This window comes from Penaeus japonicus, unplaced genomic scaffold (genome assembly GCF_977035675.1).
Source record: "Penaeus japonicus unplaced genomic scaffold, GWHDUDI00000001_assembly GWHDUDI00000024, whole genome shotgun sequence".
Lineage (NCBI taxonomy): Eukaryota > Metazoa > Arthropoda > Malacostraca > Decapoda > Penaeidae > Penaeus > Penaeus japonicus.
The window spans coordinates 26,264,476-26,281,975 of record NW_028234426.1 but is presented as its reverse complement, the minus strand read 5'-3'; the positions used below and the strand labels follow the sequence as shown (position 1 = coordinate 26,281,975).

At 42.0% G+C, this 17,500-nt stretch overlaps 3 protein-coding genes across 30 annotated transcripts in view; 2 read left to right on the top strand and 1 right to left on the bottom strand.

The window, feature by feature from the left end:
* LOC122248738 (uncharacterized) overlaps positions 1–17,500 on the bottom strand; it is a 47,352-nt gene that overhangs the window by 18,295 nt on the left and 11,557 nt on the right. For 13 of the 26 annotated variants that reach the window (XM_086550902.1, XM_086550893.1, XM_086550905.1 and 10 more), the window contains 5 exons: positions 17,099–17,278; positions 16,636–16,731; positions 16,261–16,374; positions 13,866–14,000; positions 13,546–13,655 (listed from right to left, as the gene is read on the bottom strand). In XM_086550902.1, the coding sequence (XP_086407028.1) occupies positions 13,546–13,655; positions 13,866–14,000; positions 16,261–16,374; positions 16,636–16,731; positions 17,099–17,236 (593 nt within the window). In that variant the 5' untranslated portion in view covers positions 17,237–17,278. Of the gene's footprint in view, positions 1–13,545; positions 13,656–13,865; positions 14,001–16,260; positions 16,375–16,635; positions 16,732–17,089; positions 17,279–17,500 lie in introns of all 26 variants that reach the window. The other 13 variants (XM_043008938.2, XM_043008930.2, XM_043008935.2 and 10 more) reach the window with 1 other exon arrangement.
* Positions 3,877–9,929, top strand: LOC122248740 (XK-related protein 7). 3 transcript variants are annotated; one of them, XM_043008942.2, is made up of 10 exons: positions 3,877–4,906; positions 6,931–7,065; positions 7,272–7,375; positions 7,581–7,703; positions 7,809–7,932; positions 8,047–8,182; positions 8,321–8,520; positions 8,641–8,781; positions 8,942–9,136; positions 9,317–9,929. In XM_043008942.2, exons 1-10 carry the CDS (start codon positions 4,862–4,864, stop codon positions 9,476–9,478), a joined length of 1,365 nt encoding a protein of 454 aa, XP_042864876.2. In that variant the 5' UTR covers positions 3,877–4,861; the 3' UTR covers positions 9,479–9,929. The 3 variants fall into 3 exon arrangements, with proteins under 3 accessions (XP_042864876.2, XP_042864877.2, XP_042864879.2); XM_043008943.2 differs by having other exon boundaries at positions 4,234–4,375; positions 9,317–9,708; XM_043008945.2 differs by lacking the exon at positions 3,877–4,906 and adding an exon at positions 6,546–6,568 and having other exon boundaries at positions 9,317–9,708.
* Positions 11,077–13,425, top strand: 140up (RPII140-upstream gene protein). The gene is made up of 5 exons (XM_043008946.2): positions 11,077–11,391; positions 12,332–12,481; positions 12,597–12,718; positions 12,890–13,029; positions 13,147–13,425. Exons 1-5 carry the CDS (start codon positions 11,122–11,124, stop codon positions 13,329–13,331), a joined length of 867 nt encoding a protein of 288 aa, XP_042864880.1. The 5' UTR covers positions 11,077–11,121; the 3' UTR covers positions 13,332–13,425.

The following is a 17,500-nucleotide window of genomic DNA, read 5'->3' as shown; positions in this document are numbered from 1 at the left end:
GGAGGAGGAGGAAAAGGAAGGGGAGGATATAGAGAGAAAGAGGAGGAGGAGGGGAGAAGGTAGGGTGGAACCGAGAAGAGAAGGTCAGGAGGATGAAAGGCGAGGTAAAAAGGCGTGACGACACCTTCGCTCTACTCCTCCTACTCCTCCGGCGCCAGGTCTTCCACAGAGACCAACAGTGTGAGAGGAAGAAGGCACGAGAGAGCGAGGGAGTCCTGCGTCCAGCTCCAGACGCACGCACACGTATAGGACGTGCCTCCTGCCTCTCTCCTCCTCCCTTGGTCTTCCTTTTTGACGGATGTCATAGACCTCGCTCCCTAATTGGCAAGCGCAGTCGCGGATTTACCCTTCCAGCCCTCAAAAAAACCCTAAGGACGTCGCAATGCCCCTCCGAAGGACTGTCGTGTACCTGTGGATGTCGGCCTCCAGTCTGGACTTGGCGGAGGACCCACGCACGATGGCGGTGCGCAAGAAGTCCGTGTCTTTCCCCAAGGTATGTTGGTTCGACAGGCAGGCAGGCGCAGGCAGGTAGGCGCGATTCGCCGTACAAGCCAAGTATAGGAAGTGCATTCGTACACCCGCCCACCCACCCACCCGCGCATGCACTCTCTTTCTCTTTCTCTCCCTTCCTTACTTCCTCCCTCTCTCTCTCTCACCCGCCCCCCTTCTCTTTCTCCCTCCCCCCACATATATCCGCCCCCCCCCCTCTCTCTCTCGCTCTCAAATAAGCAGGTGCACAATTACACACACTCATGTGAAAATGATGATAGCGGTCTTCCACGCGTTGACAAAGTGTATCACAACAATTAATATCGAAAAAATGATATCAAACGAATTTAATAAACAAACTAATCGGACTCGCGATAAAATCATATCGTTCAAGATACGCCTGAAATTTGATCGATAAAATAGGGTTACCCATAGTGACAATTTATCTCTATGTTCTAAAAAAAATACAATACACAATACACCTTTAAAAGATTGTTCTAATTCTTATTGTTTATATGTATCAAGATCAGCAGTGTTAAAATAAGTGATATGAAACAGTTACTGAGAGAAAATGCGAAATTCCGAAGATTCCATGACATCACGAATTGGAACGTAATATACCACAAGGATGGAAAAAAAAAAAAAAAAAAAAAAAAAAAAAAAAAAAAAAAAAAAAAAAAAAAAAAAAAAAAAACGGCCAACTACATAGAAAATATCCCCCAGCCTTTCTGGTCAAACAATGGCGTCTATCTAAAAACAGCCTAATCATTTCCCCTCAGAGGGAAGGGAGGAGAGAGAGAGAGAGAGAGATAGAGAGAAGGGGGGAGGATTTTTCTTCGTATTTCATGTCATCTTTCAAAACAGAATGTCTAGCCCCTCATGCTGAAACCCAGTTCACTGACACCACAAAACTTATCATCATTATCATTATCAGTTCAAAAGTATACATGACACATGTTAACCCGAAAAAGGACATCAACAATATCCATACGATACACGATAACGTAAATATATAGCACTGAAAATAACAGCATAGACATAAGTTGACACGAAAGGTCAAACTCTACCAATGAGATGCAGGTGAAAATAGTGCAATACTTGTTTTCTTAAATTTAGTCGCTAATTTTGTTGGCCTTATGTAACAATGTGTGTGTGTGTGGGTGTGAATCTGAATGTATATGTATAGGTGTATGTTTAAATATAAATAGAAATATACACAAAATAAATATATATATATATATATATATATATATATATATATATATATATTATATAGTATATATATATATATATATATATATATGTGTGTGTGTGTGTGTGTGTGTGTGTGTGTGTGTGTGTGTGTGTGTGTGTGTGTGTGTGTGTGTGTGTGTGTGCATACACACACACACACACATATATATATATATATATATATATATATATATATATATATATATATATATATATATATATATATATATATATATATGTACATATATATATATTAATATATATATATATATATATATATATATATATGTATATATATATATATATATGTATATATATATATATATATATATATATGATATATAATACATAATATATATATATACATATATATGAATCTATCTATTTATCTCTCTATCTATTCATCTCTCTCTCTCTCTCTCTCTCTCTCTCTCTCTCTCTCTCTATATATATATATATATATATATATATATATATATATATACATACATACACACACACACACACACACACACACATACACACATACACATACACACACACACACATACACCCCAATCCGCCGAATCACGTTATTATCTAGATTCAAATATCGATTTCGAGTTAGGCTTCTTAATCTTGAGATGTGAGAGATAAAAAAAAAAAAAGAAACCGTTAGCGATAATATTCCGACGCGATAAGCTTATCAGCATGACAACATCACATGCCGATTAATTCCCCCCCCACCCCACCCCCCGTTTTTATTGTTGTCATGTTTTATGTTGTGTCCCGGACCCTATTTTATCGCAAGCATGGTGGTTTTCCCTGTCATTATAACGCGTTTCGATATCATTGTTTTTGATCTCCGTTTAGGGCAGTGGTCAGAGTGGTCAGCGATGATATATCCTCTATATCAAATAAAACAGCTGGAGGAACGGGGGTGTTGCGTAAGGTGTGGAGAGGCTGTCGGTACTGTTGGTGGGTGAGGTTATGGGGGGGGGGAGGTTGTTGTTTTAATTTTCTTTTGCTTTCTTTTTGTATGTGTGTTTGTATACATACATACATACATATATATATATATATATATATATATATATATATATATATGTGTGTGTGTGTGTGTGTGTGTGTATGTGTGTATGTGTGTGTGTGTGTGTGTGTGTGTGTGTGTGTGTGTGTGTGTGTGTGTGTGTGTGTGTGTGTGTGTGTGTGTGTGTGTATGTGTACGCGCGTGCGACTTCCTTCTCCCTGTGATATTAACTTTCTCTCTACATTAGCCTTTCCTTGCACCGCATGACCTCAGTAAGAGAGTCAACAACATTACCTTCCGAATGAATAACAAGAAAGGAAGGGATAACATAACACAGAATACAATATAACAATCATCGTCATCATCATTATCGGTTATACATATTCCTTTTCCCGACCCGATCTTTCCACCCGAGCTCGAAGGAAAGAAAAAGAGAGAAAAGAAAAAGAAAAGAAGAAAAAACGCATTGAATTGCTTGGCATTATTCAGCACATTTTACTGACCCAGCGCTGACCTTCCCCGCCATGACCTTGAATATCTAACACTCTCCCCTTGGCTTCTTTTACCCGCTGACCTCTGACCTTCGACCCTAGACGTTGGCGTAACTGTGCCTCCCGTTTTCTGTTCCCTTTCTTGTAATTAATATATTGAAGGCTGAGTTAAATGGATGTTTTTCCGAGAATAATCCATGACGATTTAGAAAGATACATTTTTTTCTTTTTTTTCAAGAGGACCATCATAATAAACTCTTTCCTGAAACTTCCTAACAACGAAATACCTGATTTTTCGTATTCCTTTCATAATCACCGAACGAAAACCGGACGGGACTACCCACCCTTTGCCTCCCCCTCCCCCCTCCCCCCCCTTCCTCCTTCCCCTTTCTCTCATTAATGAAAAGCCACGCCACATGAGAAATCGAGCCCTTCCTCTCGCTAACACGTCCAAGGAAACACAAGAAAGAAAGAAACACAGCAATCCACCCTTTCCTTGCCTCGTTACATCATATCACCCCCCCCCCTTCCTCCCTCCCACCCCACCCGAATTAGCAGAGAACATCAGAAAAAAAATGTTTATGCGTATGCAGGTGCGTGGCGCTGGCGCTGGGTGCAAGGCGTGTGACTCCAAGGCGGCAAGGCGGGTCGGTCAGTCTTGCATGTGATCAGGTGACGGCCAGGACTGCGCATTCGTTTCCTCCCGCCCGCTTCTCTACCCCTGCTCTGTTCCTCCGCCAACTTGCCATCTTGCCATCAATAGATTGCAATTCGTGGGGCTTCATGAGAGGAGGATGGTGAAGTGTGACGTCATCACACACTCGGTGATCGAGGAGGACTTGAACAGGGTTGTTGCGAATTCGGGTCCGGTGAATCTCCGTGCGCGCGTGCGTGCGTGCTAATGACAACACACAAGTCCCCCGTGTGAGCTGCTAACCCACGTGGAAAGCCAGGTTTTATCGGCCAGATAATGTATCAGCGCCAAAGTAAGGCAAAGGAGGTGGCGATAGTGGGAGGCGTCCAATCGTGGCCCAGTACCAGCTGACCTGTACCTCTGGGCACTTACGGGAGGTACCTACGCGTCGCCTGACTCGGCTGCTCACACGCAAGGACTGCTCCTGGCTCGTCTCCACGGCCGCCGCCTCTCCACAAGGTCAGGGCTCATCACTAATCAAGCGACGTTGTGCCTCACACAAAGACCGTTGAGATGTTCGAACCAGTGCACTTGCCTTGCGAAAGTCCGGGGAAAGAAAGTGCGATCGAAGTACGAACATGAAGCAGAAGTAGGATACTGCGCAATCAGCACAGTCCCGCCCGCCTCTGCCCCTCTGCGCTCCCCTCTCTCCAAGGTAATAAAAAAAATAAAAAATAACAACGCAACGCCCGAGACAAAATAAATATCCCTGCTATCTAGACATTTAAGAGTTCTGACATGTCGCGAGATAGCGCCTGTTCGGACACACTGGGGTGCACTCCAGCCCGCCCGCCTGCCCGCCCGCCCGCTCGCAGCCAGACAGACTGACAGTCACACACTGCTTCCCACACAAACACCCTGCAGCTTCCATGCTCGTCGAGGGCATAGTTGGCCGCTGACCTGACGCAACACCTATCGAACTGACAGCTTTCGAACCCCGGTGCGATGGAAGGCGCGTCCGAGGCGGGGTCGCTACTCCGGCGGCCGCAGGTGAGCTCTAGGTCGTCCTTGGGGGGAGGGGAGGGGGTGCCAGGAGGAAAAGCCTGCTCTCGGCGTTGCCCTTCGCGCGAGGCAACGCTTATCGAACTGCACGTTGACGCGTTTGCATTCTGGCACAGGGAAAGGAGTGAGGGAGAATGTGAGAGCTCGTGTTGGATTTAGTTTTAAGTTTAGGAGTAAGGGAGTTAGAGAGAGAGAGAGGATTAAAAAATAGAGAGTTGGAAAGAGAGAGAGTGATAAAGTGGTCCTAGTTTAGAAGAAAAGAAACTAGTGTTGCTTGAGTCATGCAATTCACAGTGACGCTATTCCCGAGTTCAAAACAAGGACCTCCGCGCTTGGAACCAATCCGGCTCTAATCCTGTCTTGCAACCCCAGTATCACGCTTCACCAAGAAAATCGTTCATATGCGATTGTAAATTGAATGGTAAACCGAACCCCACTATATTAACGTGCAAAACAAAATTCAACCAAAAAAAAAGATGATAAAAAAACAGATGGTTTTATAAACGGCGAAAACACAACTTCCAACCGACTCGTAAAAGAAAGAAAAGTCAATACACAATAACACGTTAACCTAACACTGAAGTCACACTCGTTGGGAAAAAAAGTAATTCGAAATCAAAAAACTAAAATAAAAAAGTAGAGTATAATACAATACAATACATCTAAAAACTATTGGTTTTCCCACACGGAATTATCGCCAAGATCCATTCAAAATAACCTAGATCACGTGATAAAAGATATTATCATCTAAATCCAGCCTTATCAGCACCTGGCGAAGTACGTGACTCACAGCAGCAATTATCCGAATGAAATATCTTAGTCTTGTGTTTTCCAGAGTGAATGTGCTCTCGGAGGTTTCTTAAAAAAAGCTTCTTATACATGCAAAGAGAGAGAGAAAGGGAGGGAGGGATATAGGGAGATAGACAGATAGAGGGAGGGAGAAATAGATGGTGGGAGGGAGAAAGAGAGAGGAAGATAGATAAATAGATAGATAGATAGAGAGGGAGATAGATAAATAGATAGAGAGAGAGAGGTAGATAGATAGACAGAGAGTAACTGTACATAACGAACGATCTCCGACATAATAAGTCTCCAAACATATAGGTCATAAACATCATCCTATACATTTCAGAGAACAATAGAGAGAGAGAGACAGAGAAAGAGAGTGTAAATATGCAAATTGAGACAATGACATTTTTTTGTGTAGTGTAACTCTGTGGACTAGCGGAATCAAGAAATAATTATCTGATATTGGACTGAAAGGAAAAACAGAAGAATGGAAGGAAGAAGGAGGTAAGGAAGAGAAGAGGAAGAGAAGAAGAAGAAGAAAAGAAGAAGCCGACGCAGGAAAAGAATATGACGATGATTGGGAATAAAGAGAGAAAAAAACAATCACACAATACGCAGACACAATCATACATCATACAAGCAGACAACCAGACCAAAACTCGCTGAACAAACTCAACCCGTCACCATGGAAACACAACCCCCCCCACCCACTCCCCACCCCCACCCTATGCGACTGGTATGCATCACCGTTATATAATTACCTGTTGTGTGTGTATGTGGGTGTGTGGGTGTCGGGGGGGGGGGGGCACTAAACCTCTGGCAAACAGGAAGCATCGTTACGCAAACATGTTGACATAAAGAGTAAATATTTTTGAACGCATGATATTATTTTTTTATCGTATCTATCCGCGGATCGGTCGATAGTGATTGAGGTACAGGTGTTCATAGTAATAATGATAATAATAATGATGGTGATAATAATAGTAATAATAGTACTAATAATGGTACTAATACTACTACTAATAACGATGATAACAATACCAATAAAATCAATTTACTAAATCTAATACTGACAACAGTACACTTAAATGATCTTAATATTTAAACTAAATAGAAGAAAAGAAAGGAAAAAAATCAATTAAAAATCATATGGCAATGATAACACCAACAATAAAAGCAAGACGTTGATTATGCCGAAAATAACACCCCCCTCCGCCCCTCAGATGCTGCGCGATCCGCCCGTGCACGTCAACGCCTCCTTCGGCCTCATGGGCGTGGTGGGCGTGGTGGTCAACATCGTCCTCTTCATCGTGGACATCGTCTCCGACGCCCTCTTAGCCTACGTCCTGTGGCGCCAGGTGAAGTACGAGCGGTTTCTGTCTGCCTTCCCCGACAGACATGGGCGTCCAGTAGGCCTATGTCGGATTGTGAATGTAGTGATAATCGAAACCTGTTGACATTTGGGCGACAGTTATCAATGTTGATAACTCTTTGCTGTTGATATTGCTAACTGTTGACCCTTGGGTAACGGAGAAGAGTAACGTTGGCTCGGTGATTCCTGCAGGCAGCCGGCGCCAGCGACCAGGCAGCGAGCGAGGAGGCGATGACGTGGTTCATCATCACCCTCTGCATCATCGTCATCCCCATGATTGTCCTGAATCTCTTTAGGTCAGTGGGGCACCCCGAGGTCTCTGAGGACGCCGAGATCGCAAATGTTCATAGTCTGCATGATTCATGTTCGAATATTGGTTCCTCTCTCAAGCGTCTCTCAGCTCTGTAAATAGTCTTTGGAATATTGTTAAAAAAAAGGAAGATATCTAGTGGTTGCAACATACTGCAATATATTGTCGGTTTTAATGCCTTCCGTCGGCAGCCTCCTGTGGTACTGGCAGAACAAGCTGTGCCTCGGGGACTACTGTGTCCTGCACAAGATGAGTCGCGGCCAAGTGACCATCAGGGTCATCCTGCACCTCCTCCTCCTCGGGCCTCTCATAAGGTAGGTAGCGTCCTTTGTGCCGGATCTATGTGTTGCTCCCTTCACGTAAGAGTGACTGCCTGTATCTCACTTTGGCTCCTGGTACCACGAGTCCTTCTACTGCAGGTACTTGGATATCATGCGATACGGGTTGAAGATGCAACGAGAAGTTCGCGAGGTCGAGATGGGCGACCACGGCGCCGTCATGAGGAGGACGCCCAAGGGGGAGGTCCACGCCGTGCTCCAGATGGTGAGTTACCTGGCCACGCCTTCGTGTGTTTACGTGTGAAAGCATTCGCACTCACTGAACACATAGTCTGCGTGAGTTTAGTGCTAAAGACACGCTTCCACCTTCCTTCCGTAGGTTATATCTCGGGACACGGCGATGCTGGACATGATGCACAGCTTCCTCCAGGACGCCCCGCAGCTGGTCTTCCAGATATTCCTCCTCTATCGCAGTCCTGAGATAATTACAGGCACCGATACAAACAACTCCTTCAGTAAGTAATGACGGAGAACAGATTGGCAAAATATCTATCTATCTGTACTTTATTGCAAATCAACTGTAATCTTAGTAGTTTGTCAATGACACACATTCCGATACTGATGTAACTAATGTCCCCCCTCCCGCCCTATAGCCATCGCGGTGCAAGTGTGGAAGGTGCTGGTGGGCGTGATGGCCATCTCGTGGTCTCTGGTGTCCTACCAGGACGAGCTGCGGCGCTCCGTGCCCAACAAAGACCAGCTGTCGTGCGGCGGCACCACCACCTGCCTCTTCTGGCGCTCGGGCATGGTCGCCTCGAGAGTCATCGCTATAGCTACGTTCGCCTCCATCATCGTGAGTGCCGCGCCTCCAGTGTGTTGCGAGAAATGGTTTAGGTCGAGTTGATTGCCAGGTTAGAAATCCGAGTCAAAACAAAAGGAACTCTCTCTCTCATCCCTCCGCCTCTGCCCCCAGCCTCCCGTGGAAGAGAGCAACCACGCCGTGTTCTTCCCCCGCATGTCCAGCGACGGGAGAGTCTTCATCCCCTTCGCCCTCATCACCGGCATCGTCCTCTTCGTGCACTGGGTCATCATGACCGTCTGGATACACGCCCAGGTAAGGCATCACGACCCCTTCCCCCCCCCAGCCCCATGCCATGGCCAAGGACGTGGCACGGGATGGGTACGCTCTCCGTTCTTAAACTTCGAGAGATTCCGCACCTTCCGTCCCTCCTAAGCGTCTCCTCACAGCCCCCCCCCCCTTCTCTCTCCTTCAGAACACGACCTTCTGCGCGAACGACGACGGCTCGCGAAGGCCCGTGCTGGAGCTGCTCTACAACGGCGTCATGGGGGTCGTGCACATCTTCTGCTACATCAACCTCAAGGACACGCCCTCCCGCAAGAGGATGATCTTCTTCTACACGATCAGCCTCGCCGAGAACACCACCATGATCGCCATATGGTTTGTGGAGGTAAGGTGACTCGCGGAATAACAATGCTAGAAATGACAAAACTCCTTCCTACCCAACTCAACTAGGAAGTAAATACATCTAACGCCCTTCCCCTTAAAATCAAGCAAACCGATCAGGCCTCCCTCTCCCCTTCCCCTCTCCCCCTCCCCTCAATTAATACCGACTCGTCCCGTGTTGCAGATGCAGCAGGCCTACCAGCTGTGGTTCCTGGTGACCATGATCTTCAGCGTGGAGGCCCTGTGGATGATCGGCCTCTGCAGCCTCATAGGATACTACGCCTTCCTGCATCCCGACCACAGCAGAATCGTCTCGGGCAGAAGCCAGGCGTCATGGAGAGAGTGAACGCCAGCCAGCTGTGCATGACACCGGCAGGCACACCGAGTCCGGGGCAGCCGATAATACCTCACTAGTCATCTCAAGTTTGGACATCATCGCCACCATTCCTATTCTCAAATCCATTCACTGTATATTTCATTTCACTTGCTTTTTCAATGGAGGAGCAAGAGAGAATAACATGTGATAAAATGGGGTAACGAGGTAATGTGTATGTGTGTGTGTGTGTGTGTGTGTGTGTGTGTGTGTGTGTGTGTGTGTGTGTGTGTGTGTGTGTGTGTGTGTGTGTGAGAGTGAGAGAGAGAGAGAGAGAGAGAGAGAGAGAGAGAGAGAGAGAGAGAGAGAGAGAGAGAGAGACTTTCTGCTGTATCATGTGTATTTTTTATATTTAGAATTTTATACCCACGTAGTAGCACAATACTTGTACATATTATAAATAAAAAGTTGAAGACCAACCAAACACCTATCATTTAATCACCACATTAAAAATACGATTGCAACAACTCATCAATCGTGTAGGCAGTGGAAGTAGGAATGGCAGTTGTCAATATATGTGGGAAATGGAGGTTTCTGCAATGCCAGTCACATGCACATCTCCAATTATGTCAACAAGTGGAATGATCTGAAAGCATCTTTGTGATTTAGGTAATACAGGTGTGATCAGAAGTATTTGACTGGAAAATAGGTTTCTTCTTAACTCATAAAAGATAAGAAAGAAAGAAAGAAAGAGAGAGAGAGAGGGAGGGGGGGAGAGGGGGAAGAGAGAGAGAATGAGAGAATGAGAGAGAGAGAGAGAGAGAGAGAGAGAGAGAGAGAGAGAGAGAGAGAGAGAGAGAGAGAGAGAGAGGGGGGAGACAGGGTGAGAGAGAGGGAGAGGGAGAAGGAGAGGGAGAGGTAGGGAGTGAGAGTGAGAAAGTGAGTGAGTGAGTGTGCTTTTGTGAGTGGGTGAGTGAGAGTGAGTGAGTGTGGGTGAATAAGTGAGTGAGTGAGTGTGAGTGAGCGAGTGAGTGAGTGTGAGTGAGTGAGTGAGCGAGCGAGCGAGTGTGTGAGTGAGTGAGTGAGCGAGTGTGTGAGTGAGCGAGTGAGTGTGTGAGCGAGCGAGCGAGTGAGTGTGTGAGTGAGCGAGCGAGTGAGTGAGTGAGTGAGTGAGTGAGCGAGCGAGTGAGTGTGTGAGTGAGTGTGCGTGAGTGAGTGTGTGAGTGAGTGTGCGTGAGTGAGTGTGTGAGTGAGTGTGCGTGAGTGAGAATGAAAGTGAGAGTGAGAGTGGGAATAAGTTTGAATTGAGTGTGTGTGTGCTTCCGTGCGTGCGTGCGTGCATGCATGTTACATAAGTGAGTCTCGCGTTGCATATCGTATTGTTCGAAACTATATGAAACTATTAAATAAATCTGATGTTAAATGTCTCTCTAATCACGCGCTTACTCAGATTTCAAAATGTCACCAGATGGATGACATTGTACCTAGCTAGAGAAATTCCTTATTTTATATCAAAGTATTCACATCAATAGTAATACCAATGGAAGACTACAACCTCGCCGCTGATTGGTGCAATTTGAGCCCGCGCAGCGCCTTGGCCAATCAGCGCTCAGTCCGAGTCGGCGGCCGGCAGCGCACACCTCCATCAGCTGATTCCCCAAACAATAACAACAAAGATGGCGGCGACGGGTGGCGGCGGCGGCTACTACTCGAAATTCTACCCCCATTTCGCCACCATTCGCCACAAGATGAAAAGTTGGCGACATCCAGGAGGTGCACTGCTCGGCATAAACATCCTTTCCGTCTTCGAGAATCCGGACGCCATCGACCGTGACGTCCGGACGGTGAAAGAGGCGGTGGTTCCCGAGAACGAGACCGGGTGGGACCGACTCAGGCTCATGTTCGCCTACGATGAGTTTGGCGAGATGAGTCCCGAACTCAGCATGGTAATTGATAGCCTCACTCACGAAGATTCGTTTGTTTCGCGTGAGGATTTGCCTTGCATGGAATACAAATGGTTTGCAATTTCTTATGCAAACACCTACAGACACTTTTGCTCCCCCGTTCCAAGTTGCATAATGTTTAAAAGTAATAATAATAAAAAAAAAAGGTTTGATGCACAGCCTAATAAATCAATATTTGCTGAAGGTAGTCTCTCCCCATTCTGATCTTCCCCACTTATGCCATGGCACCATTCACTGGGCAACCGTATTTCACATTTTCACAGCAAACAATAAATATAAGTAAATACGGGAATTTACAGTATTTGTACAAAGAATAAAAAAAAAATGGAGAACATAGTAGCATGATCTAGTAAAGAAACCATATTCAAAGGTACCATCCAATATATCCTCTACTATCAGTTTCATAGTCATGCAAACTAACCTGTTGATGCCTGGACTTAGGAGTGCAAATATAGGTTAAAATACTTGCGTGTCAACCAGTACAATTCATGAAATTGTGAAAAGTACACATACTCCCAGTATTTTCTATATAATCCCCACAGTATTTCATAATGTATTTATAGTGTACAATGACCTAAATTACACTGGTCAAATGTTAATGAATGGATATTCATAATAGATATGATGTAACTATGTGGCATATATTTTCATCCCTGCTGTGAGACAGTTTATTACAATAGTATGTTACACTCAAAATATATAACCCACATTTAAATAGACACTGAAAGTAAAGCAGGTTCTTTTACACAATATATAAAATATTTTTGTGAAAAATATATAGGAGATAATGTTTATTGTAATGCACTTGAATATATATTTATCTTTTAAATCTTGAATTTATAGTATCTGCATATTAGATATATTTGTGATAGCAAGAATATTTCAGTTGGCTATTTCCTGTATAACAATGTATCCTTTTCAGGTTACACAAGGTGCTTTGATGGGAGCATTTACCGGGACCATTATTGGAGGTACAATTCACTCTCGAGATAATTATCTGAAGTTCATTGAAAAAAATCAAGCAACTGCATTCCAGAATCAATTTGAAGCCAAAAAGCAACTTCAAGATAAGGTACTTTATTTATTTTGTGATTATCTTTGATTTAATGACAAAAATATAAAATGAAGTCCATTTCTCTTGCATATATAATGACTTTACTAAGTACACCCATATCCGTTCTGTACAGGTTACTATGGGGTTTGCCCGTGGTGCATGGATGTGGGGCTGGAGATTAGGTTTATTTTGTGGTTCGTTTACATTCTGCACTACTGCAATATCTGTCTACAGAGGGAAGTCTTCAGTTATTGAGTAAGTTACTCATCTTTCAACCAAATCTATTCTATGGTAATAGATTCTGTGCTATGTGAAGTAGAAAGTAGACTTGTGTTGTTTGCCTAGTTACCTAAGGAATATTAATAATATTGCTCATGACAAGAAATGTTGCATAATATCTGGCAATATCTTAATTTCCTTTTACAGATATGCTGCAGCTGGAGGTATTACTGGAGCACTATACAAGTTCAAACAAGGTCCCCGTGCTACAATTGCTGGCTGTATAATTGGTAGTGCCTTGGGGTCTCTTGCTGGCAGTGTTTCTTTGGGTATTATGTACCTGACAGGTATGTTGTGCACAATACATAAGGAAATCTTGCGGCAAAAAGTGAATACCCAGAGACGAATTAGAAACCAGACTCGCATGACTATCTATGTGTATAAATGCATGTTTTATGTTTCAGGAACTTCCATGGAAGAAGTACGATACTGGCAACACAAATGGAAGGAAGAATATCAGGAGAAGAAATTAGAAACTCTTAGAAAAGCACGGTCTGAGGATTTGGATTTGCTAAGTCGAAGACACGATGAAAAGGCTGTATCCTTATCTTTAGAAAGTATCAGTGACGATAAAAAACAGCAGAATTGAGAATGGCATCCTTGTAAAAATAATTAGCCATTTGTGTTTATCTGTACAAGAAAAAAATATATATAATAGAAAAAAATAAAGATGTGCAATAATAAAATCTATTAGTTTCTTCACCGGTTTTCACTGATGCTTATGAAAAGAAAGGTGAAAGCAAGAATCCTCCTCTAATCAACAAAGAGCAATACTCCCATTGAAAAACATGTTTTGTACTCACCCAGTATTCTCTGGGTCGATAGTGGAGAACACTCCCGACTCTGATCTTGAGACCCCACGGCGGTCCTCACCCACGGAGCTCATTCGGCTAAGGGGAGTACCTGGTGTCTCCTAGAAAGTAGGTAATCAGTTTGGTTAATGCTAAAAAACTACTGCCTTATTCTTCTTATTACTATTATTATTATCCTCATCATTACTACAAAAAGTGATGGTACACAAGTGATAAGAGAAATTACTATTATGCAAATTATTTGGGGGATTAATAATTTAAATGTACAACAAAGTGTGTTTTGCTACAACAATTCATCAATATAAACTAACCTGATGAAGTGATTCATCAAGTACCAAGGATGTGTTGCCACTTGGTCCTCCGTTCTGGAACATGTGAACAAACTCCTCGAAGCTGATTCTCCCATCACCATCAACATCTAGTCGGCTGAACAGCTGCTCCAGGACCTATTTGGAAGAGTTAATAGAATGGTTGGGTAAAGATAACCCTACAGTATGTAAGGAAATACAAGGGGGATATGAATTTTCTGAGATATCTGCCATTTTTATCTGAATATGCTGGTCAGATGAATATATACATCATTTATTTTCTTTGTAATTTAAAAATTTGTCTACATAAGATTACACAATAAAGCCTTATGAACAATCTCCATTATCTAATGTACATAAGTGATAGCAATCAAACCTTTAAAAAAACAAATGCCAAACTAAAATCACAAACATCACAAGGCACAATATTGATTGCAATAAATGCGAATAAAAATATAAATGACACTGAATAACTTTAACAATGCAAAAGATTTAACTGGTAGGTTTCAATCAAACCTTAGTCCAAATTACATGAAACCTATCAATAACATTTTTTACCTTGTGAAATATTTATAACTTTATCTACACTAACATCACCCCTGTTTTACATACATAGAAGTCAACTTACTAAACAAAATCACACAAGGCCTTCTTATCTTAACAGTTATGTTCCGAGAAAACTTACTGACAAACACCAGCAATATTTTGGAGTAAATGTCATATTCTACGGAGGGTCATCAAACACCTGTAAGGCTTTCCATTAGATTGTTTACTACTAGAAAAGCCATTAAAGCAACATAAAATAAAGCTGATATTTATAAGTCTGGAAAATGAAAGGATAACAATTGGATGAACAAAATGTGCTATCTGCCATACCCCAATTCTTCCCTCATTGAACATCACATAGGTTTTCTTCATATACTATTATGCATTTTAGTAGCGTCGAGTATCTGCACAAATGAAAGCAGTAATATGAACAAGTGGAAACACTTTTGCTCATGTTGTCCATATGGAAAGAAAAAAAAAAACTTTAAGGGCAGCTAAACTTGGTCTAGTATAGGATTATATTTTATAATACAAAAGAGAAGTTCTATGTTTTTCAATAGATCAGTGGATACAGTGGCCTTGCTGTATACTTCCACCTCATTAATCAGCAATATGTTTTCTAGCAATTACCGCACAATCTTCTTGAAACAGATGATCTTGACATAACTATCCACAACATTTCATTACCGCAAACTTGTTCAATCAAAGTCTTAAGAACACTTTCAAGCACTACTGCACGATCTTTGTCATTATTACTATTTATCGCCTTTTTATAGTGTCTACCTGGGCAATGATGTCACAAAGAAACCATAATTCAAGATTACTCAATGGGTCTGGGTAATCTGGATCTTCCTGTAAGAAAAAGGTTGGAGAATAATGGTTTATGGAAAATGTGATGGAAATGAGAATGAAGAGACGATCAGAGGAAAAACCCACTAGGAGGTTTATCAAACTTGTCTTTTCCTGATCCAATTATGAGTTTATTTTATTACTAAAATTAGTATTTTCACTATGATTTGTGAATTTGTTTATTATGTTTTTTGTTTTTCAATTTTAATATTGAATTATTTAAATGGTAGCTTAAAAATGGCTTTCATAATTCTACGTTTCTATATATCGAAGTACTTGCATTCTAATGATTCCCCAAAGAATTTATAATATACATTTTCAGAAATATAATAAGTTCCTTGTCTTACAAATCTCCCTTAGCTTGGTGTTCTCAAACAATTTAAAGGAGAGTCTATCCATATTCTTAAGTACGTATATGTACGTATGTTGATTAATTTAGATAAACCTACAATGGAAGACTTTTTTGGTGGAGAGCAACCCTCGATTTTGAGTACTATGACCTCAGTCAATACCACACTCATTACTTGTAAGCTAGTAAATGGCAGACAAAAAATAAATTCCAGGGATTTTGTTAGAAATAGATGCAAAATAAACAGGGCTTCAATGTAAAGAAAAGGAAATATCTGCAGTTCCATTGCTGAAGTAAGTCATTGTTTCTAATGATTCTTTATTCATGGGAGTGTAGGGCAATATAAGTATTAAATTTTAACTGATCAGCTGATGCACTGGATTCATTGTAATGTTCTTTGCTCTTTTCCTGATAAGGGAAGGTGGTGACATTCTACATATCTTTAGTAAATCTGAGGATTTCTGTTTAGAAGAAAATACTGAAGATGATATATATAGGTATTGAAAACTTGCTACATAAACGCATGATACCTCAGTAAGCGTGAACAGATGCAATATAAGTGCGCGCAAGTAAATAAACGTGCGCAAAAATCAAATCCTATCTGTGACCTTGTGGCCGGACATAGAGTAAATCCTGTGTTGCTCTCTTCCTCACCTCATTAGCCACTTTCTCCATCCCAATGGCATGGCAGACAGTCGCAAGTTCCTCGAGAGAGAGGTATCCATCGTGGCCGACACCAAGACGTTGCCAAGTTGCTCGAAGGTATTCCTGCGTAAGAAAAGATGGTGTTCACGCGTAGCTAAAGTTGTGATATAAAAATATATTGAATATATTAGTAGTCACAAGCTAGCAAAACTTGCTTGTGACTACTATGTATTTTACACTTGTCTTATCTCAGCACCATGTCTTTATCATATCACTTAGTAACAATTTCCATATAAAATTAATTGAAAAGTTGTGAGCTACACAAAATCAATTAATGAAAGCCACAGTGCAGATGTAGCTACTAAGTCTCAACCAGGTACGAACCTCTTCATTGTCACCAGAGTATAATAAGCTGGGCGGCTGGCTGTCCTGCTCTGGGTTTACGCTTGAGTTCAGTTGTTGTTCAAGTTCTTCTAATGGCTGGTGGAATAACAACATATTTTATGATTAATTCAATTGGTCAAACATTAAGCAACTTCAAATGAGTGCAGTAGTCTTGTTCCAAAATTACTGATACATAACAAATAATGATATATAATGTTAATAATAAACAGGCATTCATTTAAAATGAAATATAAGACCTTTGTTCCAATTTTCATGCTTTCCTGAAAGGTATGACGGACAGATAGATAGATAGATAGATAGAAGTAAAAAAGGGAAAGAAAGAAAAGAAGAAAAGAAAAAGATGGGTTCTACAAGAAGAAAAACAAGATCAAGAAAAGAAAAAGATGAAGAAGATTGAGAAACTGAAACCAAACGAAAAGAAAATCCTATCTACCTTCCCTACCTGGCTGACGCAGAGGGCAGGTGACGTTGCTTTTGACGTCGCCTCCTCCTCCTCCTGCTCCTTGGGAACGGTAACCTCTGTAGAAGTGTCCATAGCAGATTCCCCCTCGTTGCAGGATGGTTCTTTAGCGGCACTCATTTTCTCTCCGTGCGCTATGAACGATGCACATGACAGGTGCTCCTGACATACACACACGGACAGTCATTAGTGGCAGAAAAGACGGGTGGCACAAACATACATGTGTTACAAGTTTAATAATATACATATAACTAATGTAACTACAACTAACAACAATGCTAATTATGTTATTGATAATATAATTATCAATGTTATATATAACAAAAGTCAAAACTCATAAATCAAAAATGACTTTATTGATCAAGAGAAAGAAAAGGAAAACAA